General features: G+C 43.9%; 1 protein-coding gene and 1 long non-coding RNA gene across 3 annotated transcripts in view; one reads left to right on the top strand and one right to left on the bottom strand.

Moving 5' to 3' along the window:
- STOX1 (storkhead box 1) overlaps positions 1-27932 on the bottom strand; it is a 51835-nt gene that overhangs the window by 2048 nt on the left and 21855 nt on the right. The window contains exons 2-3 of one of the 2 annotated variants that reach the window (XM_084845433.1): positions 5746-5898; positions 363-2688 (exon numbers count right to left, since the gene is read on the bottom strand). In XM_084845433.1, the coding sequence (XP_084701559.1) occupies positions 363-2688; positions 5746-5898 (2479 nt within the window). The remainder of the gene's footprint in view (positions 1-362; positions 2689-5745; positions 5899-27932) is intronic. The other variant, XM_084845434.1, reaches the window with a different exon arrangement.
- Positions 1916-9691, top strand: LOC146350702 (uncharacterized). The gene is made up of 3 exons (XR_014789360.1): positions 1916-2494; positions 8062-8335; positions 8879-9691. It is a non-coding gene; the product is annotated as an uncharacterized LOC146350702 (long non-coding RNA).

Raw genomic sequence — 27932 nt, 5'->3', positions numbered from 1 at the left:
TCCCCACCGGAGGCACCTAGGCCTGTCTTAACAGCTACTTTATAGGTTCTTTACATCAGGTTGGACTTAATACTCTGTAATAAGAGCACACTTTTGTCCATGACCATGTTTTTTATCTCCTTCACAAAACCAAAGTTAAAACGACGTGGGCAAAATTATCCAACCATTCCTTAGGATCCCATACCAATGCATTCAATGGGAATGAGAAAGAAGAGGCCTGTATGAACAAAGTTAGGAATTTGCTCTGTCAACAGGAAATCGGCATTTTCCCAATACACATCTCATGAAGGCCATGTAAAAAAAGTGTGAGTATAACTGATGGAAGCGTGTGTCAGAAATACCACTCTAACATTTGTGCTTACCTGGGAGAATCTATTCCACTATCTCCTGTAATGCTGTGGTTTCCTGTGCCTTCCAAGTGGTTTTGCTCTTGCTCGATCTTCTGATCTAGAACTGCACCATCATTTGTCTTAGCAAATGACTCTTGCTTTTCCACAAGGTGTGTCTTAATTTCCCAGCCTTTTGGTGACAGTGCCAAGGATGCTAGTTTCCCACCTGCTTCATTTACCGACTTCTGCCAAATTCTGGTGTCTGCCTCATGCACGTCATAGAAATCAAACACACAGCTTTCAGCAATATCTGACATCTGCCCATGATCAACATCCTCTCTCTCTTCATTGTTTTTGGAAGCATATTGAGGTATCTGGTGGCACCCACAACTTTTTCCTTCAAGGCTCATCTTCTGATACTCTTCTAAACTATCCTTCCATCTAGTACGATTAAAAAATTCATTTTCGTCGTGCTTGCATGTATCAACCTCCACATCAGTTCTGCGCCCTGGGAAGTGAGAATTAACACTTCCATTTCCCAAAACTTCAGCTCCCAGTTCTTGTTCAATGTTATTCCACTTCCCTGTATCTGAAGAACTATATAGGAGTTGGTTAGACTGTAACTTAGACAACTCCATACGTCGTTCCTGATCATCATCACCATGATACAGAGAACTACAAGCATGACCATCATCCACTTTTTGATACTGAGTCTCTTCATCATAAGTAGATCCTTCATATTGTGGGTTAATAGACTCACGCCATTTGCTAGCATTATTAGACTTTAGTTCACTCTTTAAATCATTACTTTGTCCTTGGGTAACAGTATTTTCAGATTGTTTAAATTGGTAAGCAGCATCTGAATCACTGGGAAGATAAACATTTTTTACCTGATCTGAATTCTGACCCAGTAAGCCATATATACCAGCTTGATCATACTGGTGAGTTTGATTGGAATTCTGCAGATAGTTTTTCTCTGCTCCTTCATCCATGAATGCAGCATAAGTGTTAGAAGCTACCTGGATGTCCACCATATTTTGGGGGTTTGCTCCTCTGTGTAAATTATGTTTGTAAGCTACACTCTCTCTCAAGTATCCACATTTGTCATCTGTTTGTAAAACTTGGTATTGTGGGTAATCTAGCTGTTTCTTTTTGTCATCTCCAGCATCACACTTGACAGTAAGCGACTGTTTTGTTTTAGATCTTGAGGAATCCAAAGACTGGGACCTTGGAAAATTCCTCTCTGATCTAGGAGCTCTGGACTTTACATCAGTATTTTTCTGACTTTTGTGTCCTTTTGTTAACTTACTCCTTCTATATGGAATATCTTGAAATGGATTATTAATTTCTTTTTTGTATATAAAGTGAGAATCAATATCTATTGCATCCTCACACAGTTGTTTATTGCGAACTACAGCTTCACTTGCAACACAAGACAATGGATGTTCAACAGAGTTTTTCAATTTGCCATTAGCTGGTGTAAGTATGTTGGTTTTAAATTCTCTCTGTGGCTTACTCATTTGTTTTTCTTTGTTGGACTGCACTTTCCTCCGATGCTTTGCAGCTTTATTTTGTTTTTTTCGGGTGCACCCTTTGGAAAAAATTTTGTGCTTCATTGTTAGCACTTCTGTAGAAGTTCCTTTACTGATATATTTCTTCTGTTCCTCGATTTTCTGCATAAGCACGGTATGTTTAGTTAAGTTGTCCACTGTCAGCACAGGGTTGATGCGCTTGATAATTTCATGTTCAACATCACGTGGGATGTTATCCAAATTGTCTTCATCTCTTACTGGCCATTCTTCAGGAGGAAACTGGGCAGAAAATGAAGAGTGAACTTCTTTAGGTTTTTGTTTCTTAGAAGTGTTGCGCCAGAAAAGGCTAAGACTGAACTTTTTAACCTTCTCCTTTTCCTTCATTGAATGTACAGAGCGAGCAGTTTCACAAGAATGATTGCCAACAAGAGTATCAGTGGCTGCATTTTGAACGGAAAATCTGGATTCAGAACACCCTTTTTGACTTTTCCCATTAGGTTCACGGCTAATCAGCTGCTGAGGTCTCTGTTCATTCATTGCAGTTTGCTCAGAAATACAATGACAGGATCTGCAATGAGATGCAACAGGCAAATTATCTTGGATCAGCTCTGCAGCATCCTCCATGCTTACAAGGTATGTAACAGAAGGCTCTGGAGGGCAATTATCTTCCAGCAGGACCCTCTTGTTGCTCTTCATAGCATTATTAGAGATAAAATAGGTATTTGGGGTCACTATGAAGTATCCTTCCCCAGTGTGATATATCTTCCGTTCTTTAATTAGCATTCCAAGTGTACTGTATAGAATATCATGTGTGGGAGTTGCAATGCCTAGAATAATAAGGACAAGAGTACATTACTATTCATTTTTGTAATATATTCAGGAAACAAAATACTTTAGAATCATATTCAGGCTCGGAACAAATCTGTGGGCTAAGCCAGTATTACAGCACAAGCTTATGTTTACTCAAACCTAAATTGCATTGTGCTCAATGGGGCTTGCTCCCAAGTAAGTGTGCATAGTATTACAGCCCTAATCTCTTTACAGATGGAAAAATGAGGCTGAGAGATAGTTAACTACTCATGGCCAACCAGCATCTGTGGCTGCATGGAGACTGCAACTTCCAAATAATAAGCCCAAATGAAGGTCTCTATCCCCTGAAACACCATCATAAATGTCTGTATTTAGAAACAGATTGCTATAGCAAATGTAGAATAAATGTGTACCCCAAAATCTAAGATCTGAGCACACAGACCGAATTTTTAAAATGTCCCATTGATCTTCATAAATCAGTAACATTGGTGTAGTCAGGGCATCTGGCCCTACTGTTAGGCAGACTGAGGTTACTGGTTTGGGGATCCATTAAAAGACTGCAAATTCTTATTTGTTTTTTCCATGGGGAAAAATATTCAGATTTTCTCACTAGGGCACATGTCCTGAGCTGGCTGTGGGTATAATTTATTTCAGTGCAACTGTACCACAGCAAGTGGCCTGTGATATGTATATTTATGTTAAATCCTACAAATAACTGGGAGGGCTTTTAAAATACAAGAATCTCCATTCTCAGTTTTGAGAACACAAATTAGGAAGGTAAAACTGCAGTCAAAATGCTCTCCCAAAACCTTTGGAATTCAATGCTTTTTGTTTAATGGCAGAGATATCATTGGAAGCAGGAAGATGGCACCTCTCCAAAAACCACTGCCTGCAGCAATTGCTTCATGAGAATTTTTGCTAGCTTTTAACACACATGTAAAAATCCAAGCTCAGTCTTCTCTATAGAGAGTAAGTCAGGAGTGGGCAACTTCAGGAGGTCTGAGGGTCATTTTGGCCCCCTCCCCCCCTGGGGTGCCAAAAATGGAGGGGATTGAAAACATAACAAAAATTTAGATGGGGGGTCCTCCCTGAATTTCAGGGGGTGGAGGGGGCCACACTGGTGGGCTGCAGGGGCCACATGCGGCCTATAGGCTGCATGTTGCCCATGCCTGTATTACGTGAATTCACTCTCCAGGTGTGGATCCTTATATAGCTAAAAAGGCACTACCCATGCAAAAGAGGGAGGTATCAGCAAGCTTGGGGAAGCCACAAGGTTAGCAGAAGTACAAAAACACTTTAAAGAAAATTAAGGTGTGGGGAGAACCCAATGAAAGCAGAATGCTGTAAGTGGAAAAAACAGGGGAGGGATGGAATGGAGTATCCTGGAAAAGGGCTTGGTTAGCTTGCTGGAGCCCTTAACAGGAGCACCCCACACTGCAACATTTTGTTAGAGGCCCCACTTGTATTCCCTAGATATACTTTTAAATTAGACAATTGTCTTCCTTTAATGCGAATGGCACGATGCGTTCTCCCAGTTGGACAGTAGGGGTCAGCAAATACACGTTAAAACCATGAAGGTGCTGGAATGAACTGGCCATTTCTTTTTAGGATGCTTCCAGATGGAAGTCTTTTGGAGCGGGAGATGTGCTGATGCACTGCACAGTCATTATCTCAGTAGTCCTTACAAGAGATTGTCAAACTCTTCAGGCTGTCTGGGGTCCCCAGTGTGGCCCATGAAACCCCTACCACGATTTTCAGCGGTAGGAAGACAATTTCCTTCATAGGGCAAAAGGGGCTTACCATTCCTTTTAAATTAGCAGCAGATTTGTCAAAGAGTGTGAACAGTGCAGTGAGAATGACAAGTCCCATTAGTGACTTTGCCCTGTCTTCAGAACTAGGAATTTATCGATGAAAATGTCTCGGTGCAGCTCCTGGACATGTGCTGGGGTGGGATGGGGGTTGAGTTTGATACTTGTGTCTTACAACAACCCTATAAGGTAGGTCAGCGTTTCTTTCCTCATGTTGCAGATGATGGGGGAATAAGGCTGAAAGATAACAGCTTGCCCTAATCAAATTCAGTGCTAAAGCAAGACTTGAACCAGAGACTTTGTGGCCCACAGTCTAGTAAATTGGCCATTATACTACACCAGCTCTCACAGATATATGTGAACAATGGGGAAGGGATGAAATGAACAGAACTCACAAAGTGTACTCAAGGCAGTTTGTTCTAAACAGCATTTGCATGCTGTCTCTTTCTCCAATGCAATTAAAAATGCAGATCAGAACAGAAAGTCCTTCCAGAGGGTCAAGCTCTGATTCTGCCACAGTCCAAAAGGGACTTTCTACACCCATTCTACACAGGGAAAGGTTCAGAACATTTGAAGATGTCACCGCCAAGGCCACTGTTTTAATATGGGCCATCTCCCACTCTTCAACCTAGTCAAACTAAGCTTACAGCAAGTTTCCTTGCCACTTTGGTAATGGATCCGGTTGCATGAGGGGTTACTTGTAACGGGAGAAGGGAGGAGAAAATGACATCGATTTATTTGTAAAGTTAGCAAAGTACCTGTCATTGTGACAGATGGGGCATGTGTGGGGTGGGGTAGGGTGAGAGAAGACTGATAAAGGGCCCCTTGTGTGGAGAAACAGTACATCTTTGCAAATTGTGTGTGCTGCAGAGACACACTGCACACCGGGCTTTGTGTGTGTGTGTGTGGGGGGGAGTGTGCTGCAGTGACAGAGACCCCCTGTCCATCCCTGTCACTGAGGGTGGAACAGGGCACATTTTTCGCTCTCTTCAATGGAGACAGTATTGAGTGAAGCCAGATTATCATCACCCTTGTGCCATTTTTCGTGAATTTTGATGACTGCAAGCTAGAAACCTCTATTTGCAACACTGAGCATGTTAGGACACTTAACTTTTGCATTTTATTTTCCCATATGTTGATTTACAAACGTAATTCAAATTACTTCCCAGTTCCCAGACAGTAAGCATTCTTTCACTCTGCTAGCTGCAAACCCTCTGAGTTGAATGTTTATACTGAATGTCAGCAACCCATGATTTAACAGATTACCTGGATAATGTTTCCCCAACTGATCCAGTAAGGTTTCCTGTGAAACAGTAATATGAGCTGCATTCATATCAGATATAACACAGCACAAGATTTCTGCCAAAGGAACAAATTGGGACTGTGAAATGGGATTCATGTGCACTGGAAATACATCACCTAAAAGGAACACAGAGGAGAGAAGAAAAAAAGAATGAGCTTTCTCTACTTTTGAATATTTTGTCCTTTTTTAATCAGTTACCCTTTCAAAATGTCCTCTTTAAAGTTAGCTTGAGAGAGGTAGAGATAATAGTTCCAATGAAATAAAAGTAACTTCAGCAGCAAACTCAAACATGCAGAAAAGCAAGGAAGTTTTTTGTTTAATAGCCTTGAAGAAGTGTAGTTATTTGAACTGCACTGCTGAATTGTGTTTGTTACTCTAGTAGTGGAGGAAGAGATTGTAATGTCTTTTTGCTTCAAAATATTGAGTGAACTGTAGTGGTTGAGTGAACTGCATTCAGTCACACTGGAGGCCCAAATGGAGGGAGCATCTTTGAGATGCCTCAAAGTTAGGTCCCATACTCTTTGACCCAAAACACTGAGGAGTTGAAATGACCTCTTGCTTCCTCTTAAAATGGGCAGGGGCTGAGGGTTGTGCATTGCTCTCATGCCATCAGGAAAACATAGGCAGCAGAGAGCCCTGTGCTAGAGTGGCTCCAACTTCTCAGGCTGACGGGCGAAACTTGCTTCCCTTCAGTCAAGAGCTTAAAGTATGGAAACTGGGTTCAGGCTTGGACAAAGAGGAGATGCTTCCTCTGGGGCCAATAATCCCCCCCCCCCACACACACACACGTCCCTACTTGTAAACAACTGTTTTGGATTGCATTTTTTCCTGCTCATTCCCAAGGAACCCATACAGAGTAGCTACCCTTTATCACTGTTTCATGTTTCCATTTTAAAATCTGGCAATTTTACACACAACAAACCTCATATGTAGGCTCAAATACTGTACCAATTTTATTACAGGCCAAACATAAATTATGAACAAAAATACCGGCACAATATATCACAATGCATAAGCCACTTAGGGCACAATTCTATGCATGTTTAGCAGGAAAAAGTCCCAGAACTGCCAGCATTCCCCAGCCACCATAGCATAACTGGCTGGGGAATGCTGGCAGTTGTAGGACTTTTTCTGTCTAAAAATGCATAGGACTGTGCCTTTACAAAACTTTTTTTTTTTTTTTTTTGGTAATACATATTCAATGACACATTCTACCCATAGTGAAGAAGGGATGTATGAAGGCAGTGTGAATGGCTATTTAAAAAACCTTCATGCTATACATTTTCAGAAACTTCCATGGAATCATGACCAACCCCACCATGCGATACAGCAGGCTTGGGCAGACATCAGGCTTGTGGATTCTACTTTGGTTTTTTACTAGAAATCCAAGTTCCAGCAACTAGAGCCAGTTGCAAATCAGTGTCTGAATGGGATGGAGACAGATACAAAATGGCAGCTTGAGAGCAGAGCCAGTTAACTACAGCATACCTCCATATACACTGGAATGACTCCTACAGTTTAATTTTCTTAAAGCCTTTTTGTTGTTGCTATTGTTATACAACTGGGAGTCAGAAACTCTGGACAATGTACTGCAAATAATCCAATGAACTACCAATAAATGCCAATCTACTACGCACCCTTGAGATAGAGCAAAACAGCTGGCAGAAAGTTCTGAGGGCCACTGAAAGGTGGCAAATGGTTTGTTTTTATTGGGACGAATGGATAATGCTATCTCGGTTTTCTGCTTGAGGTACCAAAACATCTTGGTATGTCCCTGATAGGTTCACCACCACTGTCACCAAAGAACCGAGCACATAATCATCTTTACTTGTCAGAAGAGGAATTGAAATGGACAAAACCAGTAAAGGGTGGTGGGGCTGACCAGGAAGTCACAAGGTACACTTGGCTCTTCATTGCTACACAACTACCATATTTAAATATTAATAAGATGTAATCCCACATTTGAACAATAGAGCACTCAAAGCATCTCACAAGATGAGACAAATAAAAACAGTCCATCCAATAAAACAACATATGATAATATATCTTAATTACAGTTTACTTTATTATTATCAATGATTGTGGTTGTCATTTCAGGGCTTAATACATGACTTCTGTCTGCACACATTTTTGTATCACCATAGGTTTCAACAATGTAATTTGCTCTACTCCAAAGAAAATGTACAGTATAAGCTATGTTTAAATCAACTTCAACCCAGCCCTTGAACTATAGCTATGCCTAAAACTATGAAAATAAATCATTTTTGAATTGTCATTAGGTGAAGAACCCTTGGAAAAGGATCTTTCTATGAAAAAGTTGTGTATCTGGAATGGAGAATTCTCAGCACCACCATAAAACTGAGTTCCCAGGATCAAGCCATAACAGTTAAAGGACTTCAGTCCCCAAAGGATCTCTCTGCCAACCACTGGCAGGGGAATGAAGATTCTCCACAAGTCCACAGAGTGATATACTGTGTATGGTGTGGCTGCGGTATGGAACACTCAGCTTAAGAAGGCTGTTTGCAGCAGCGCCCCCACCCCATCCCTACCATGGTGAGTGTGCGTCAGCCCTTATTGAGCTAGTACACAAAGTGCTAAGATGGGGGATACCAGCCATCGTAACAGCACTGTCTTGGCAGGTGGTGGGCTCTCCTTCATTGGAGGTATTTAAGCGGAGAGGCCTGATGGCCATTTGTCATCGATGCTATATTTCCACCATTCAGTGCCGATTGTGCATTGAGCAATGGGCTGAACTGGATGACCTCCAAAGTACCTTCAACCTCTATGATGTGTAATGTGTTGAGTAGAAGTTCTAGGCCGATATGCTGATTCAAATGCTTAGAACAGAAGTGCATATGTTCTTGGGGCTGTGGGGGCATTAGTAAAAGGTAAAGGTGTCCCCACCCAGTCGTGTCTGACTCTAGGGTGTGGTGCTCATCTCCCTTTCTAAGCTGAAGAGCCAGCGCTGTCCGAAGACGCTTCCGTGGCCATGTGGCCCGGCATGACTGAACACCGAGGTGCACGGAACACTGTTACCTTTCCCGCCGAAGCGGTACCTATTTATCTACTTGCAATTTCTTGCTTTCGAACTGCTAGGTTGGCAGAAGCTGGGACTGAAGACGGGAGCTCACTCCGTCACGCGGCACTCGGGTCTCGAACTGCTGTCCTGCCGACTTTCCGGTCTGCAGTTCAGCATCTTAACCACTAAGCCACCGCGGCCTACATGGTAAAGTGGGAACGCTACATGTCTGCCTTGGAATTATGTGAAAAATGTAACCTACATGTTACAACATTTTAGACATTATTACAGGAGTCTCACCAAAGCATTTGCGCAATTCAATGAGCAGGGCAATATAATTCCAGCTTAAATTAAGTGTAGCCTACTAAAACAGTTGTCTCACGTTACAGTTACAGAGGGAAAAAAGTCTCTTTAAGATTATTTCTCTTAAGTCAACAAAATAAACAACAGTCCCTTTTGAAGAAGTTGTTAGTTCTTGACCTCTGTTTTAGAAGTAGCAAAGGTTATATTGAACAGAATGTGTTTAGAAACGTTCCTAAGAATAATTTCCTCAGTGATGTTGCTAAGCTACTACCAGCAGGTGTATAAATCATTGTCAGCTTGCTTTGTGTGGAATAGGAGAATTCAGGGAAAAACCACTGTGAATAGTGCATAATTTAGGCTAGTTATTGTAAGCAGAACAATTCCTTGCAAAGCATACTTTAAATGGGTATTTTTCTGTTTTACTGTTGCCAGTATTGCAAAAGTTTATTTTCCAGGAAAAGAAAGTCATCAAGCAAAAGGCAGACCAGCATCAACATGTATAATGGACTAACTCCCACACATGCTTCGTTAATACGTTTTTCAAGCCCTTATATTTTCAGTTTAATAAACACACCCGAATCCATCTTGAAATGCCAGGATTACACCCCCATTTTTTTTTTTAAAGTTAAGATCTACACAGTTAATGTGTTTAAGGGACATACACACAAAGATTACCCTTTGGCTCACTGTTCATATCCAGAACTAATTTGGGTTGAAGACACTAAATATTAAAAAAGAAAGCAAGAAAAAGAAATATATAGCTGGAAAACATGTCCAACAGGAAAAGGTAATTCAATTAACATTGAGAAGCTCACAATACTTTGAAAGTTGTTAGTGAATACTCTTGGTTGGATCCAAAGGTTCTGTTCTATTCATGGAAAGAGCTTCTATTTATAAAAGTCTTCCATGAACAGAAGCTGTGGGTTAGATCCAATGTTACACTAGTGGAAAAATTACAAGAGTTGGCATTGTTCCACTAGTGGTTGTACAACCATTAGCAGAACTAGCCTAATGACGTCATGGAACAGCTGGTGGAGCAGCTTGTGCAACACCTTCTGCAATGGCTTGCACAAGCAGAATCGAAATATTGGATCTGACACCTGTGCAAAGATGAAAACGGGGGTTTCTGCAAGCAGTAGTAGCTTTGTGTTAGCGAATGACACCATTAGATACAACCCTATAAATTCAAATGAAAGAATGCCCCATTATTAAAAGAAAAACAATTGGCCTTTGAGAATAAGGCTTTGCTGTAGCCCCATAGGCCAATTTGTATGACCAAATCAGCATGTTGAATACATGGGTGGAGTGGATCTTTGCCAAGGTTTTGCATGTGGCAAAGTAGAGATTGACTGCAAGCCTCTGAAAACTTTGACCTAGACAGAAAAATCCATCCAAATCTGGCCCTCTGGGGTTCCCCAGAAAACCCTGCCCTTTCCCCCCAACCACCCAACATTTGGTGGTCCCCCCCCCCACTTCTAAAAGGTTGAAATGCCTCTCCTAAGGCTTCGGTATTGGAAGTAAAGAAAGACTGAAGGCAAAAGGAGAAGGGGACGGCAGAGGATGAGATGGCTAGATAGCATCACCGATGCAATGAACATGAACTTGAGCACACTCCGGGAGAGAGCGGAGGACAGGAAGGCCTGGCGTGCTATGGTCCATGGGGTCACGAAGAGTCGGGCATGACTGAACGACTGAGCAACAACAAAATTGGAAATAAAGGCTCTAACCTAAAATATGCTGGTATTTTTTGTACTTTTGGTCCCACCCAGCACTAGAACATGGCTCCTGAGAGCGTCTCCAAAATGGAATTCAGCTGTTGGGCTGAAAGAGGTTCTTCAGCCCTGCCATAAGCCCTTTTTCTTCTGCCACAACTTGTTGTCCCTGACCCTCTAAATAAATCTAGCCTCTCCCTCAGAGATAAAGAACAGGGTGGAGCGGGGGCAGGGCGAGGGAAGAATGTACCATGCTAGACATTTCAAATTGTACCATGGAAAGTTATTAACTTATGTAACTTATAAACAGCATCAACAAATACTCTGCATGTGACCAAACTGCAGTTGCATACATCTCACCCTCCCTGTTTTACAAAAGAATAGTAACAATTCTATAGTTTTGAAAGGGTTCAGAAGTGCATTTAATGATCTGCTTTAAAAACCTACCCTACACATGCAGAGAGGTGCTAGGGAGGTGCTGGTTCTACCCTGGGTCTCTCTTGTTCCTATCAAACATCACCAGAGAACTAAAGGAACAGTACCAGCTTTACACTCTGCCCACTCTGCTTTCTAAGGGATGGAAAGGTAGTCTTTTTTTTAATGAGGAAGTCTTTCCACTCATCTGGTTTGATGTCCCCCCCCCAAAAAAAGCAGGTTCACCACAGTACAAATTTGGACCTGCACTCCTCTCCCCGCATCAATAGGTCTACAGGCTTGACAACCTAGCATCAGAAACCTGCACTATTGGAATGGATCCAAATTTATGCTGACTCAACTGCACTGACAGAAGTGGACTTCCCCATCCCCTCCTTCCCATGGCAGCCCCTCCAGCCCTTTGAAAATGCTACACAGAGAGTCAGGAGATCCTGCTGAATGGGGTGAGTTGTGGTGGGGGAGGATCCCCCAAAATCAGGTCTTCCACGAACGGATTCTGGATGCAACCTACATGGTCACTTGCCAACGAGCTGCACCACAATAATATAGAGCTTATTATTGTGCAGAGCAGAAATGAGACACACCTTCTGGCATGACACTTTTCATAAACTATCTGTAAAGCTTACCCAGAATATTTGTTTTGGCCTAGAGAGAAGGAACCTAAGCTCTATATTATTTTAGCAGTCAGTAAGCTCTACTGACTGCTAAAATACAGCACAACTTCCATATTAGGTGAAATCACTTTTGGGGGTGGGTGGGTAGGTGGGGAGAAAGAATTTGTTTACCAAACTCTAGCCTAGACAGCCTGCCAAAAATTCATGTATTATTGACCCTCAAATGATTTTACCAGTCTACTCAAAACACAGCTAATTATTTACACACATGAAACCTGAGAACTTATTTTCTGAGCATATAAATGTGGGAAAGTCATCTACAATACAAGAGTCAGATAACCAAACATAAAGAACAAAAACTCTCCAGATACGCTTCACCAACCTAAAAGGATGTTTTGTTCTGTCCCTGGTAACTTGAGCTTTGCCAGATTAACAGTGCCTTTACTGGGCAGGTAGCACATTTCTCTGACATTCAGGTTCAGTTGTGATGCACAGTTCTGTTACTGTCAACAAATCTGCTGCACACTGGAGCCAAATTCCTCTTTACACTATTAAATATACCTTGGTAGCTCACATTACTGATGAGCATTACTGATTACTTAGCAGGCCTGGCATCAAAGAAAGGCATGGTCAGGCACCTACCAAGGATCCACATCCCACTGACAAGAGCCCTGTGGAGTTCCGCCTCCTCCCCATTGCAACCTGCTTGTTCACCTGCCTCTCTCCCTTGCCCACTGGCTCTCTGCCTGTCAAGCAAGCAAGTGGTAGCAATGATGAGAAAAAGGATGAGGAGCAATAGTAGCTAAGTGACAGTGGTGAGAAGGTAGACTTACTTAGAGAGGGGGCCCACTGAGGGTGTCTTGCCCAAGGGCCCTCAAAAACCTGGAGCAGGCCCTGATATTTAAGGCCAATCTACAGGAGACATGATGGAAGATCTGTGATTGGATCTCATGACGTTTCTATTTTTACTTTAGAAAAGCTGTGGGAGCTGGGGCAAGGGGCTCTGAATTTGATCAAAGCGGTGGCACTAGAGGAGGGGAAATCACTCTTTTCCTCTGCACTGTTTCCCAATCTAAATTGCTTTCTCCCTGCCGGGAAGCTGCTGTCCCCACTGACTAGGGATGTCAGAGAATTCCGCCACGGATCTCGGTGAGGCCGAATGCCAGTGCATTCGGCCCCCTGAAATCCGTGGCAGAACAAAGCCCCCCGTTCCCCCCCCCCACGAAAGGCGCGTGAAAAGGAGCACTTACCTGCTGCCATCCGCGCTGACTTGCAACTGGCGGCCATGTCTGCGGCCATTCGCTTTCTCACTATAGCCGTGATAGGCTACGTAAATAATTACATAGCCTATGACGGCTAACGTAGGGCATTTGCATCCCTGCGGAGGCCATGATCACAGCAAAAAAAACCCCCAAAAGTGGACGCAAATGGCGGCTATGGCCGCTGCCGTTTGCGTTCCCCTTTTTTTTTGCTGTTTTAGCCTACGTAAATACGCAGGCTATTACGGCAAAAAAAAAAGGGGGGACACAAATGGCGGCCACTACACCATTTGCGTTCCTTTTTTTTTTTTTTGCCGTAATAGCCTACGTAAATATTTACATAGGCTAAAACAGAAAAAAAGGGGGGGGAACGCAAATGGCGGCTGCCATAATCGTTATAGCCGTAATTGGCTATAGCCTATCATGGCTATAAGCCACCATTTGCGTCCCTGTAGGCTGCCCAGCAGCCGGATGTCCAGCTGCGGGTGGCCCTGGCCGGCGGCTCTGCGGAATCTCCTTGGAGCGGAGCCGCCCAGAGAGAATTTCAGGGGGAGGGACAGAGCGCCTCCCCCCCCACCGCGAATGTCACCCTTCAAAAAGGTAAGTGACTTTCCTACATCCTTACCACTGACAGAACAATCCTATAAATGTCTAATAAGAAGTAACCCCCCTCGAGTTCAATGGGATTAGTCCCAGGGAAGCATATGGAATTGCAGCCTAATTCAGTTTTCATCTGCAGCCCAACAAGGCTTTGCTACATTCAGACTTCAAATTATTTTATTTATTTATTCCATTTTTATACCACCCAAAAGCCAAAGCTCTCTGGGCAGTTCACAATAATTAAAACCATAAAATACAAGATGATAAAATACAGATGATAAAATACAATATAAAAGTTTAAAACGACAATATAAAAATAATAACCAAATTAGGTTTTGTTCCATCCTCCCCACACCCCTCCAACCAGCAATGAAATAAATGCCTGGGCTGAATCTAAGCCCACAAACGTAGAGGAAATAATAGAGACACGTAGTATCCCCAAACCATATATGGTGTCCAGAAAGATCGGGAACACCACCCATCTTTTGGGGGGAGATACACATTTCCAGACACTGGATGGGATGTAGAATCATGATGAGAAGGTGAATCACTCACATTCTGTGTGGGAGGCAATCTTTGCGGAATAAAAACAGTCCTAGTTGTTAAAATTTAAATTCATTCTAACAAGTTTGCAATTCTAACATGTTTCTAATTGATTTCCAAGGCACTTTTGTTGTCTATAATCTCAGAATAAATGCTCAGAAGAATACATGCTCTGAAATACAAGCATAAAATCAGTCTTCAAGTCAGTCTACTTGCTAACTGTAACCAATGCAGTGGCAGTTTGAACAATGATCAAAGGGCAAAAAAGGGCAAAATGCATTTAAGGACAACAGTATTACCTTATTTGTCTTGGTTTTTTCAAACTCCTCTTCACCTCAAACTGGCACTCTGAAAGAGAGGGGGTTCATGGGCGCAAAGAGAATAGTGATATTTTTCAATGAAAAGACTATAGTATTCTGCACATTTTTAAAGACACTTTCCTTTACTGCTGCTGCATACCCCTTATTGTAGGAAAGGAAGGAGCTTTAAAAATCGTAATCTCATGGACTTCAAAATTCACCAGGGCCCTGTCTACATGGCACCGCTTTCACCCTTCACTTCGTCACAACTGCGCAACTGCGCAACATTTCAGCTTCGAATTAGCTTCTGCTCGGATACACTCGTGATTTACTGCGGGCTTCCCTAACAGACTCTGCCATGCCCTTTTTTTGCCATTATATTTTAATGTGCAGTTGTGCAGTCCCATGAGGTTGGGGGTGCAACACTTCAGTGGCTGTTTTGTATTTTAGGGGTTCTGTTGTGTCTGTCCATCCCTCGTTAGGTATAAAGTGGGTGTTCTGTGCCCCTTCATTTCCATGCCATCTGCTTGTCAGTTCCCCAGCCTGAGACTCTCGTGATCGTTCACACTCACAAGGCGTGAGCGGTACGTGCCTACCCACTGCTCTGAAATGGTGGCTGGAGTGAAGTTGGTCTTCCCCCAAACCCCCCCCCCCCAGACCTTGGGCACTGAGTCCAAAAGCAAACACTGTGAAGATACGAAGCTGCAAAAATGTGCGAAAGTGTGATTAAATAAATGACAACGCCTCTCTGTGCCTCTGTAACTGTGCAGCTGCGAAGGGACGGGGGGAGTAAAGAGGCATCACAGAGTGATGCAAGCACTACACACGCCTACAACAGGCCCACTGCAAAATGTGAAGCTGGTTTGGTGAAGGGATGGCTTGCAACTGTGGGGAAACCCGCAGCAAACCAAAAACTGCAGCAAAACGCCTCCTTGGAAATCTGCATTTTCTGGGAGAAAAGCATGGATGGCTGCGAAGTGACGACTGCGTCGTCTGTCCCGAAGGACCTGGACTCACAGCTGCCCCGGAGTAAAAGGCTCATGTATCTGGGGCCCAGCTGTTACAGGAATGAAACGATCACACACGTAAAAGCTGTCTTTACTGTAGCTGCTGGTAAATTAAGGGCTCAGGTTATATCAAAACTCTGACTCAGCTAATACAAATAACAGTAATTGCTTAGAGTACTGTAATGTATTCTATGTGGGGCCACCCTTGAAAAATGTTTTGAAACTATATCTAGTGCAAAATGCAACAGCCAAACTATTGTCTGGCATGTGCTTTGGAGACCATATATTACTGGTCTTGAACGGCTTGGGGCCAGGATATTGAGAGACAGTCTCCTTCTGTATGAACGTGCCCATTATTTGAGATCTTCATCAGAGGCTCTGTTGCGTGACCCACCAGCAAGAGAAGTTAGGGTGGTGGGTATGTGAGGCAAGGCATTTCTGTAGTAGCACCTCAGTTGTGGAACACCCTCCGAAGGGATACTCCATCCCTATTGAGTTTCACACAGTAAAAACGATATTGTTTTGCCAGACCTTTGGGTTTTAAAATTGTGTTTGATTTGTTTTTAAATAATATTCTGTGTATATTTTTAAGTTTTTGTTGCTGTGATTTTATTGTACATTGTTTTGAGGAAACTGGTGGGGCAGAAAAGTGATATATAAATACTCTTAATAAATGATGCTCCGATATTATGTTCTTATTGTCCCTCTGAGATGTGGATATTTATATTTATTCACAACAAAAATATATACAACATTTTTCCCTTGCAACAAGGGGTAGGTCAAAGCAGCTTACAAAATATAAAAGCAGGCATAAAATTAAACAATCCATCATTAAAACACAACTACCAGTCTAAAAGAAGCATCAAAAAGCAAAAACACAAAGAAGCAAAACTAACAATCAATAAATTAAACAACCAAAACTGAGCTGCACCATTCATTCAAAATATTGCGTACTAGTATATGTAGCTTTCTCTTTCTTGTTTTAACATTGATTATGATTTTTTCCTTTGGAGAAGGAAATGGCAACCCACTCCAGTATTCTTGCCAAGAAAACCCCATGGAACGTATCACAAGGCTAAAAGAGATGACGCCGGAAGATGAGCCCCTCAGGTCGGAAGGTGTCCAATATACTACTGGGGAAGAGCAGAGGGTATTTCCAAGTAGCGCCAGAAAGAGTGAAGCGGCTGGGCCAAAGCCAAAAGGACACTCAGCTGTGGATGTGTCTGGTGGTGAAAAGAAAATTCGATGCTGTAAAGAACAATATTGTTTAGGAACCTGGAATGTCAGATCAATGAATCAAGGTAAGCTGGAGGTGGTCAAACATGAGATGGCAAGATTGAACATCGACATCTTGGGAATCAGCGAACTCAAATGGACAGGCATGGGCGAATTTAATTCAGGTGACCATCATATCTACTATTGTGGGCAAGAATCCCTTAGAAGAAATGGAGTAGCACTCATAGTCAACAAAAGGGTGGGAAAAGCAGTACTGAGGTAGAATCTTAAAAATGATAGAATGATCTCAGTACGAATCCAAGGCAAACCATTCAACATCACAGTAATTCAAGTCTATGCCCCAACCACTGATGCTGAAGAAGCTGAGGTTGATCGGTTCTATGAAGACCTACAACACCTTCTAGAACTAACACCAAAAAAAGATGTCCTCTTCTTCATAGGGGATTGGAATGCTAAAGTAGGAAGTCAAGAAATCACTGGGATAACAGGCAGGCATGGCCTTGGTGTACAAAATGAAGCAGGACAAAAGCTAATAGAGTTTTGCCAAGAGAACACGCTGATCATAGCAAACACTCTTTTCCAACAGCACAAGAGACGACTCTACACATGGACATCACCAGATGGTCAATATCGAAATCAGATTGATTATGTCCTTTGCAGCCAAAGATGGAGAAGCTCTATACAGTCAGGCAAAACAAGACCTGGAGCTGACTGTGGCTCAGATCATGAGCTTCTTGTTGCAAAATTCCGGCTTAAATTGAAGAACGTCGGGAAAACCACTAAACCATTCAGGTATGACCTAAATCATATCCCTTATGAATATACAGTGGAGGTGAGGAATAGATTTAAGGGATTAGACCTGATAGACAGAGTGCCTGAGGAACTATGGACGGAGGTCTGTAACATTGTTCAGGAGGCAGCAACGAAATCCATCCCAAAGAAAAAGAAATGCAAGAAAGCAAAGTGGCTGTCTGATGAGGCTTTACAAGTAGCTGAGGAAAGAAGGGAAGCGAAAAGCAAGGGAGAAAGGGGAAGATATATCCAACTGAATGCAGAGTTCCAGAGAATAGCAAGGAGAAACAAGAAGGCCTTCTTAAATGAACAATGCGAAGAAATCGAGGAAAACAATGGAATGGGAAAGACTAGAGATCTCTTCAAGAAAATCGGAGATCTCAAGGGAAAGTTTTGTGCAAAGACGGGCATGATAAAGGACAAGGAAGGCAGGGACCTAACAGAAGCAGATGAGATTAAGAAGAGGTGGAAAGAATACACAGAAGAACTATACAGGAAAGATCTGAATGTCCCTGATAGCCATGATAGTGCGGTCACTGAACTTGAGCCGGACATCCTCGAGAGTGAAGTCAAGTGGGCCTTAGGAAGCATTACTAACAACAAAGCTAGCGGAGATCACAGTATTCCAGCTGAGCTATTTAAAATCCTAAAAGATGATGCTGTTAAAGTGCTGCATTCAATATGCCAACAAATTTGGAACACTCAACAATGGCCGCAAGACTGGAAAAGGTCAGTTTACATTCCAATTCCAAAGAAGGGCAATGCCAAAGAGTGTTCAAACTACCGCACAATTGCGCTCATTTCACATGCTAGCAAGGTGATGCTCAAAATCCTACAAGCTAGGCTTCAGCAATATGCGAACCGAGAACTACCGGAAGTACAAGCTGGGTTTCGAAGAGGCAGAGGAACTAGAGATCACATCGCCAACATTCGCTGCATCATGGAGAAAGCAAGAGAATTCCAGAAAAATGTCTATTTCTGCTTCATTGACTATGCTAAAGCCTTTGATTGTGTGGATCACAACAAACTGTGGCAAATTCTGAAAGTGATGGGAGTACCAGACCACCTTACCTGTCTCCTGAGAAACCTGTACGAGGGTCAAGAAGCAACCAGACATGGAACAACCGAGTGGTTCAAAATTGGGAAAGGAGTACGACAAGGCTGCATATTGTCACCCTGCTTATTTAATTTATATGCAGAGTACATCATGAGAAATGCTGGGTTGGATGAATCAGAGGTCGGAATTAAGATTGCCGGGAGAATTATCAACAACCTCCGATATGCAGACGATACCACCCTAATGGCAGAAAGCGAAGAGGATCTCAAGAGCCTCTTGTTGAGGGTGAAAGAGGAGAGTGCAAAAGCTGGTTTGAAACTCAACATTAAAAAAACTAAGATCATGGCATCTGGCCCCATCACTTCCTGGCATATAGAAGGGGAAGAAATGGAAGCAGTGACAGATTTTACTTTCTTGGGCTCCAAGATCACCGCAGACGGTGACTGTAGCCATGAAATTAAAAGACGCTTGCTCCTTGGGAGGAAAGCTATGGCCAACCTAGACAGCATAGTAAGAAGCAGAGACATCACCTTGCCGACAAAGGTCCATCTAATCAAAGCTATGGTTTTCCCAGTAGTAATGTATGGCTGTGAGAGCTGGACTATAAGGAAGGCTGAGCGCCGAAGAATTGATGCTTTCGAACTGTGGTGCTGGAGAAGACTCTTACGAGTCCCTTGGACTGCTAGGAGGTCAAATCAGTCAATCCTAAAGGAAATCAACCCTGAGTGCTCATTGGAAGGACAGATACTGAAGCTGAAGCTCAAATATTTTGGCCACCTAATGCGAAGAGAAAACTCTCTGGAAAAGACCCTGATGTTGGGAAAGACTGAAGGCAAAAGGAGAAGGGGACGGCAGAGGATGAGATGGCTAGATAGCATCACCGATGCAATGAATATGAACTTGAGCACGCTCCAGGAGAGAGCGCAGGACAGGAAGGCCTGGCGTGCTATGGTCCATGGGGTCACGAAAAGTCGGACACGACTGAACAACAACAACGACTTTTTCTGTAGTTTTCAGTGCAGTCCTTCAGGCATGTTTACTCAGAAGCAAGTCCCACTACCTTCAGTGGGAATTACTCCCTACTAACAGTCTTTAGAACTGCAGCCATGGTGCAACTATGTTGTGTATCTTGTATTTTTTTGCAGTGCATTTTCTTTCTGATTTTATTTTCATCCTCTGGACACTCGAAATAAAATGTACTTTCTTACAGTCCAAGCCAGGGTTTTTTTCATGGCTGAGAGATCAGGACAGAACAAGAGCCTGTAAATACTTTCCCTCCCCTCTTTCCGAAACACTCTATTCCACAAGGCTTCTCTGTTCCTTTGTCCCCAGTATTTCCAACCGTTCTTCTCACACAAGGTTTTATATTGCTACCCTTGTTTTTGCCGAAACAACAGACCCCAATACAAAGACAATTTGATACAGTAAAGTTAATGGGACATAAATTAGTTGCAATTAATTTGTCCTATTGATTTCAATGGGTCAAGAATAATTTTCTCTGAATTTGGGCCATAATTAATATTTCCATAATTTAGTGAGTCTTCCTTGCTCAAAGAATTTGAAACTTGAACAGCCTCATGCATCATTAGATACAACCGCAATCCTCCAATTGGGTGGGAGTTTTATACGAAACTATAAACCCTTCCAGCTCAGGCCTGGTCCTGGTTGTTCTGTTGTGATCATAGTTAGAAGTCAAGACTTCCATGTTGAATTTGCTGGTCCTATTCGCTCCTATCCTTTCTCCTCTGAATATCCTTCACCCTACTGCTTAACTGCTTCCTTCCTGGGACTTCAACATCCAGCTTCCACTTGTTTGGTCTAGATGCCAGCCCCCCCAATTCTTGCCTAAGAGGCCACTTCCCACCATTAATTACTTTCATTACTGTACTGGTGTTTGGGCAGCTGTTATACAAATTAGGTTTGACTTCAATTCAGCACCAGAACATCCAACTAAATTAAAATAACGGAAACCTTCCAACTGTACCATGATATAACTGGATTTCTTGGCTTATAAGCACCCTGTACAATAACCTTCTACAGTTATTTTAGTTACTATAGCTATGAGAGAAAAAACTATGACAGATAACCTCAATAGATGACTTTGGCATCTCTGCTGTTAAAAAATTTACCTCAGAACAAACTTTGCCAATTATTTTCTTGAATGTTTTTATTCTTATTTTCACTTGTTTAGATCACAACATCACATGGTCACTACAGAATGCAATATATGTAAACCTTTAGTAACTCATTTGCAGTTGAAAGGGAACAATGAAGAAAGGTGCAATAAGAACATTCACAGATCTGTCTCATGGTTGGGAGATTTATTAGGTGACAGTTTTCCCTTGCCTTACCTGTCAACTGGGAGCAAATAAATCATTATCCCCCATTTCCATCAGTGTAGGATTAACTCCATTTCAAAGTTAATTTCCAACCAAACAACTTCCCCTCACCCCCCTCCACTTTTTAGACCATGTGCTCTGCTTTGGTTTGAACTGGTTTTTATCCCCTCACTGTTCCCTGTGGTTACAATTAGTTCTTTTCGATTTGTTTTAAATCAATATACACAGGTTTCAAACAAATATGCTATTAGACTGATTTAGATCCCATCTAGTGGTATATAAACATCTTTGAAATCATGCATAGGAAAGCCTACAAATGTGGAAGGGAACAGACAGCAGAGAATTTGTCAAATCTACTCACCATCAAAGGATGTATAATGAACGTATTTCCTGGACCTATCAATAATGCCCAAGAAATTGTTATAAGAATAAGAGAGATTACACTGTGAGCGGAGATGGGTCAAAGAAGACGCAGACAACAAGCTTGGGTTGAAAACTGGGCCACATTTATTGAAATATTTGCAAAGGGGTAACTAGGACGGGCATCTAACTGTGTCAGCGGCTAGCTGACACTTCTTGGGTGAAAACACACCCAGCCTGAGGGGTGGCGGTGATCTCGCCATCCCTCCGGACTGCCCCTTCTGGGGGAGGTAGACCTTCCGGTGTCACCCCCAACCCGGTGCCGCACAACACCTGGGTGAGTGAGTAGGGTTGGTCTCCCAGGCAACCCTTATCCCCCCGCCGAGCCGCACAACCCGTTCGGGGGGCCTCAGGCATCACCTGTCACCATAAGGTGCCTCTGCATGCACACCATCCCTACTCCCTTTCCTGTTTTGCCCGTCCTAGCCGCCACAGGAGTCACAAGCCTATTGCTTGTGAAACTTCCCCCACCTGCGCAGAAGAACTTCCCGCAGGCCCCTTTGCAGATCAGACAAAAATAAGTCGTTCCCTATGTCTGACAGGTGGACGCCGTCCTGCCTGTAAAGTTCCCTCCTAGTCCAATGGATTCTTTGGTGGTTGATGCAACCGTCACCATGATCTGACAACCCACGTGCCAGTTCTCTGTTCACCTTGTGCCAGGCCCGTTCCATGGCCGCATTGCTCTGCGCCCTCCACATGATTCTCGGGAGCACTGAGGACCATAATATGGTCACCCCCGGCCAGCGATGTCGGATCGTCCGCAGATCGACCAATGCCTGCTCAATCAAGCCCTTTCCAGGCTTGCAGCCCAGGTCGTTCCCTCCTAGGTACAACACCAGGACCTGTGGAGGGAAACTGACCAAACCTCATTGAAAGAGTGTGGGGAGAAGACAGTCCCATCGCATACCCCGTCGGCCGAGCCATTGCATCGCCACCTGTTGGGGAAACTGCAGCCAATGTAGGCCGACGTAGAAGCTCTGCGGGCAGCCCAAAAAACCATACTGTGCCCACAAATGAGCACCCGTACCGGCGTCGGTCGAATCCCATCTAAATAAAACATTGGGGAAGGCGAAGAGAATCATCATGAAGCATCAGGCAACTTGCAAATGTAAAAGTGGAAGGCCCTGGAGCGCCATCTCCCTACCGCCTTCACTTGCTTGGATGAAAAACCTATGGCAGCTGCTGTAGAGGCCGCCCCAATACGGAATGAGTGAGTCCCGAAACGATAATGCCCCAGACCCAGTGTGGTCAAGGCTAACTTAGTGACCACCCAAAATTGGAACTTTGTCAGTGGTGAACCGTCAACATGGCAAAATAGGGGACCCTCACTCGCCCCGCGGTGCTCAATGAAAGCCTGCAAGGCCCTGACAGGGCATAACTCGTCGGCCTGGGCCCGGTTAAGGGCCACCAATGCTCCCTTGCCTGACTGGTCGGTTTTTGATCGTCGAATATGGAGGTGAATCAGGCTAAGATGGATCTGGATATCGGAGTACCTCAAGGCCCCCCCGGTGGTGTCAGATTTGGATGCCCAGACCAGTTCTGAAATCCTGAGGGCCCCCAAAAAGGCTGTTAAAGCTGCAGCGTGAAAGAGGGAAGCTTCGTGTGGAGAAGAGCAAATGGAAGGCCACAATGCCCGAAGGCCTATAAGAATAACTGGCGACAAAGGATGCCTGGAATCTGGCGGGGCAGGAGACATCCGTGCCCAGCCTTGCACAGCCCTCCTAATTCGGAAATCTGAGGTGGAGTCCTCCACCCATCGCACTTTGGCCCAGAAGGCCAAAGAGGCGAGCCTCCCCGAAATGGTCCTAGCGGACAGTCCCTTGTTATGTAGATGTACACAGAATTGTAACAAGTAGTCCACAGGTAAGGGCCACACATCCTGCAACTGAAGTCCGCACCTGAAGGTGCAAAACTCCCTACCTGCTCTCTCGTAGGCAGCTCTAGTGCTGGGGGCTATAGAATTCAGGATAGCGTGTTCGACTTGAGAGCGCCAATCTCCCACAGTTCGTCTGGCATGGGGTCTGGCAGCGGACGTGCCCACGGAGCCAACGCCCGGAACCTGTCGATCTGGTTTCGTGACAAAGCATCGGCAACAGGGTTCCCCAGAGCCGGCACATGGCGGGCGCGGAACCATATGTTGTGACATAGGCATTGGAGGGTAAATGCTCTAACTAACTCCATGACCCTTTGGTTTCTGGAGGATAATGTATTAATGATGTGCACTACAGCCAAGTTGTCGCACCAAAAAAGGGCAACAGAGTTGGCCATCAAGTCTGCCCAAATATGTACAGCCACGTAAATGGGGAAGAATTCCAGGAAGGTGAGGTCCCGACAAATACTGCCGGCCGCCCAGCTCTCCGGCCACTGGCCCAGGCACCACCGGTCTTGCCAAATTAGCCCAAAACCAAAGGTGCCAGCCGCGTCCGAATGGATCTACATGTCGGCTCGTAGAAGTAACTCGCGCCTCCAAAAGGAGATGCCATTAAAGTCCCTCAGGAATTTAAGCCATACCCGCAGGTCCATGCGCATAGCGGAGGTGACTCTGGAGCGATGATGCGGGAGTTGAAGACCCTGCATTGCCCAGCAGAGCCGTTGCAGGAAGGCGCGTTGTAGGCCACCACCCTACAAGCGAAGTTCAAATGGCCAACGACTTCTTGGAGGGCTCTAAGGGAGACTTTACGAAGGTGCAAGATGGACTGGAGCTTATTCTTAAGTACCAGCAATTTATCGTGAGGGAGACGAGAACACTGTGCGAGGGTATCGAGCTCGATCCCTAAGAACGTCAAAGTAACAGCTGGGCCCTCTGTCTTCTCGTGTGCCAAAGGGACACCTAAATCTGAGGAAAGGGATATGAATGCCCTAATCAGGTCAGAGCATTGACTGCCGTCCCCGGGTCCAGCAAACAGGAAGTCATCCAAATAAAGGACCACATCGCCGCAGCCCGTCTTATCCCATATGGCCCATTCCAGAAAGGCACTAAACGTTTCAAACATGGCGCAAGAGATGGAGCATCCCATAGGGAGGGCGCGGTCGATGTAAAATTTGTCCTGGAAGGAGAATCCCAGCAAATCAAAATCCAGAGGATTGATAGGCAAAATGCGAAAAGCGGATTTGATATCACACTTGCCCATCAATGCCCCGTGGCCCAGGGCTCTTATCATGGCTACCGCAGTGTCAAAGGATGTATAATGCACAGAACATGGGATTTCATTGTTAACCAACTGGCCCTTGGGGAAAGAGAGGTCATGAATTAACCTGAACTCACCGGGCGATTTCTTGGGGATAATTCCCAAAGGGGAAATCCGCAGGTTGAGTAGCGGGGCCGAGGAAAAGCGGCCAATGACCCGACCTGACTGAACGTCTTTGTTAATTTTATCTTGCACCAAGCGCCGCATGCAAAGAACAGACCGGTGGTTACCGGTCAAATACGGCTTGCGCAGACCCTTAAAGGGGATCCTGAAACCCAGTGTGAAGCCGCGTTCCAAGAAGATCGCTGCCGCCGATTTGGGTAACGCCCTAGAAGTTGAAGGAGTGGAAGAATCTTAACTGGGCTGGGGCCCTTTGGGAGGGGGAGGATGCCCACCGCCCTGTTTTCTGCCACCACGGCCATCCCTTGGGGGACCTCTCCAACCTCTGGCTCTTGGGCAAGAGGAGCAGGAGTGTTGACCGCCACAAGGGGAGCACTCATGCCGGAAGCGGCATGGGTTTCGGGAGCAGGAACCTTTGGAGCTGAACTCCCAGCACAGCCAGCGGTGTTGAACCCCTGTACCCGCAATAGGCCTGGCGGCTATTGCAGGTGACAGCTTGGCCAGGATGTGGCCGTTGTCGGACCTGTCGCCGAAGCCTGGCCTGGAAGGGGTCATAAATTGGAGCCAAAGGTCCTGGTCCTTCAGGTCCCAGCGCATGGAGGGGTCAATGGCGGCCCTCCTTCGGAAGGCCTCATCGTAGGCCAGCCATGCGCTCCCTTCATATTCGGTGTAAGCCCTGTATATTATGTTGAGGTACTTGGTGAGAACCCAAGCCCTCTCAGGGAATCTCTGTTGGAGGATGCCAGCGTAAATTAAAAAACCTGGCAACCAGTTCGCCCAGGTGCAAGGCACCTTGTGAGCTTTGCTCTGCTCAGGATCCCGGTCACGGGTCCTATCTTTATCGCTGGGTTCGGGCTTGCAAAAGAGCAGGGCAAAGACATCGGTAAATTCACCCCGCAAAATCTTTTATCTGGTGGCAATGGTTAAGTGAAAACCAATAGGGGAGGAAGTAGCACCTGTGGGCATAGATGCTCGACCCAGGCTGGTGCATGGGTCAACCGAGGACAACTGTGGGGCTAGCAGGGGAGGAGGTAGGGAAGCCAGGGATATTAGTATAGAAGATTACTAGACATGAGTTCAACTAAGCAGAGTTTGAATCCTGAGTTTTTGTTTTGAGTTTGTAAGTATAAGCGCCAAACTAATGAGACAGATCAGGCCACCTAAGAGATCATCAAGTTCACAAAATTCAGCAAGGCGAGGTAACTCCACCACATAGTAAGCTATACTTTTGCTGGCATAAAGATGTGGAACCTCTATTAGGTAACAGAGGGCGTTGGGCAAAAATGTGCCTTCAGCAAAGCAATCAGTTCAGCATAGGTATTAGTGCTTGGTGAAGCAGGTGCTGTGAGAAAACAATGGCAAATGTTTTTGCCCGACAGACAGTTAGTAGGATCGCACACTTCTGTTCTGCACCTTCAATTCTATTAGCTTTTCTGCACATGAGTCCCAAGATGCTGGTTGTTTCACATCAAATTCTTTAATATGGCCCAATGCATATTAGGTATATGAACAAATTAATTGTTATGATCAATGTATATGGGCCAAATATTGATTCTCCAGCTATGTTTCATGATTGTTTTGCTAAACTGGTTGATATTACCTATGATTATTTGATTGTGGGCAGGGACTTCAATGAGGTCTTAGATCTTTTGTTAGATAGGAGTATACCTTCTCCCAAGACTCAATCTGCAGTGAGACTGGCACTCCAGGCCTATATGATGGAATATGGTTTAACTGATGCTTGGAGAATTTTACATCCTGCTGACAGAGAGTATATTTCACCAGTTCACCATAACTGCTTTAGATTAGACTATTTTTTTATTTCTTTAACTTTAGTATGTCAAATCAAAGATTGCAAGATTGATATATTGGTAGTGTCAGATAATGCCCCAGTATGTTTGGAACTGCAATTTTCTGATACTCCTAGGGCCCCTGGTCTTTGGTGTTTTAATGTTTCACTTCTTAATGAGAAGTGTAAAACCCAGATGTTAGCTGAACTAATAGAGTATTTCAATACTAACAAGGGTACAGCAGGTTCATGCGCCACTGAATGGAAGGCTAGTAAAGCTTTTATAAGGGTCCAAATTATCTCTTATGCTTATCAAAAAAAGCTTTAAAAAACTCAACAGACGCACTTAAATAAGAAGCTGAAATCTCTCATAACTCAGTTTGCCACTTCCCCCACAGCACATCTTTTATCAAGAGCTACAGAATACTAAGTATGAGTTGAATAATATCCTTTCACAACAGGCGGAATTTGCTCTGACTTGTCTATGACAGATATACTGGGGAAATGGTGAACATCCTAGTAAGATTCTTGCACATTGTCTTAAACAGCACCAACATCAAAATGTTATTTCAGCTATTAAAGATGGGAGTGGCAAAGTATATACTTCTCCTACAGACATAAACTCACAATTTTTAAAGTTTTATTCTGATCTGTATAGTACCAGTAATAAGATATCAGTGCAAGATATGGACACTTTTTTCCTCAGATTAATCTTCCACGTTTAGATTCTTCACAACAGCTCCTTTTAGCTCCTCTGCCTTTAGAGGAAATTATGAATGCAATAACGAAAATGAATACTGGGAAATCACCTGGACCGGATGGATTCCCAGATGAATGGTATAATATATTCTCTATTTTTTTAGGCCCAAAGTTGTATTGCCTCTGTAACCATATTGTTGAAGTGGACTCCCTTTCTTCATTGTTAAATGATGTTTATATTACTGTGTTTCCTAAGCCAAGCAAGGACCATACCTATTGCACAAACTATCGACCTATATGATTAATTAATGTAGATATCAAAATACTAACAGTAATCTTGGCCGATAGTTTCCAACAGGTCATGGCTGTATTGGTTAGACCAGACCAGGTGGAATTTATTAAAAATAGACAGGGGGCTGATAGTCTTAGATTAGTTGTTGATCTGGTTGCTTTAAACTCTGAAAGAACTGATCAGGTGGCCATCGTTTCCTTGGATGCAGAAAAAGCCTTCGACAAATTCATTGGAAATTTATTTTTACTACATTGACTAATTTTGCTTTCCCTATAGAATTTTTGGAATGGTTTAAAATTTTATATTCAGCTCTTAGAGTGAGAATAACAACTAACGGTTTATTCTCAGCTTTTAGTTTTACTAGGGCAGGGCACCAGACAAGGTCACCCACTTTCCCCATTGATATTCAATTTATGTTTGGAACCCC

Source organism: Heloderma suspectum, chromosome 3 (assembly GCF_057233095.1).
Source record: "Heloderma suspectum isolate Gila_16-S chromosome 3, 16-S_ref, whole genome shotgun sequence".
In the NCBI taxonomy this organism is placed as follows: Eukaryota; Metazoa; Chordata; class Lepidosauria; order Squamata; family Helodermatidae; genus Heloderma; species Heloderma suspectum.
Note: the sequence above shows the minus strand (reverse complement) of the source record. Positions and strands in the feature narration are given on the sequence as shown.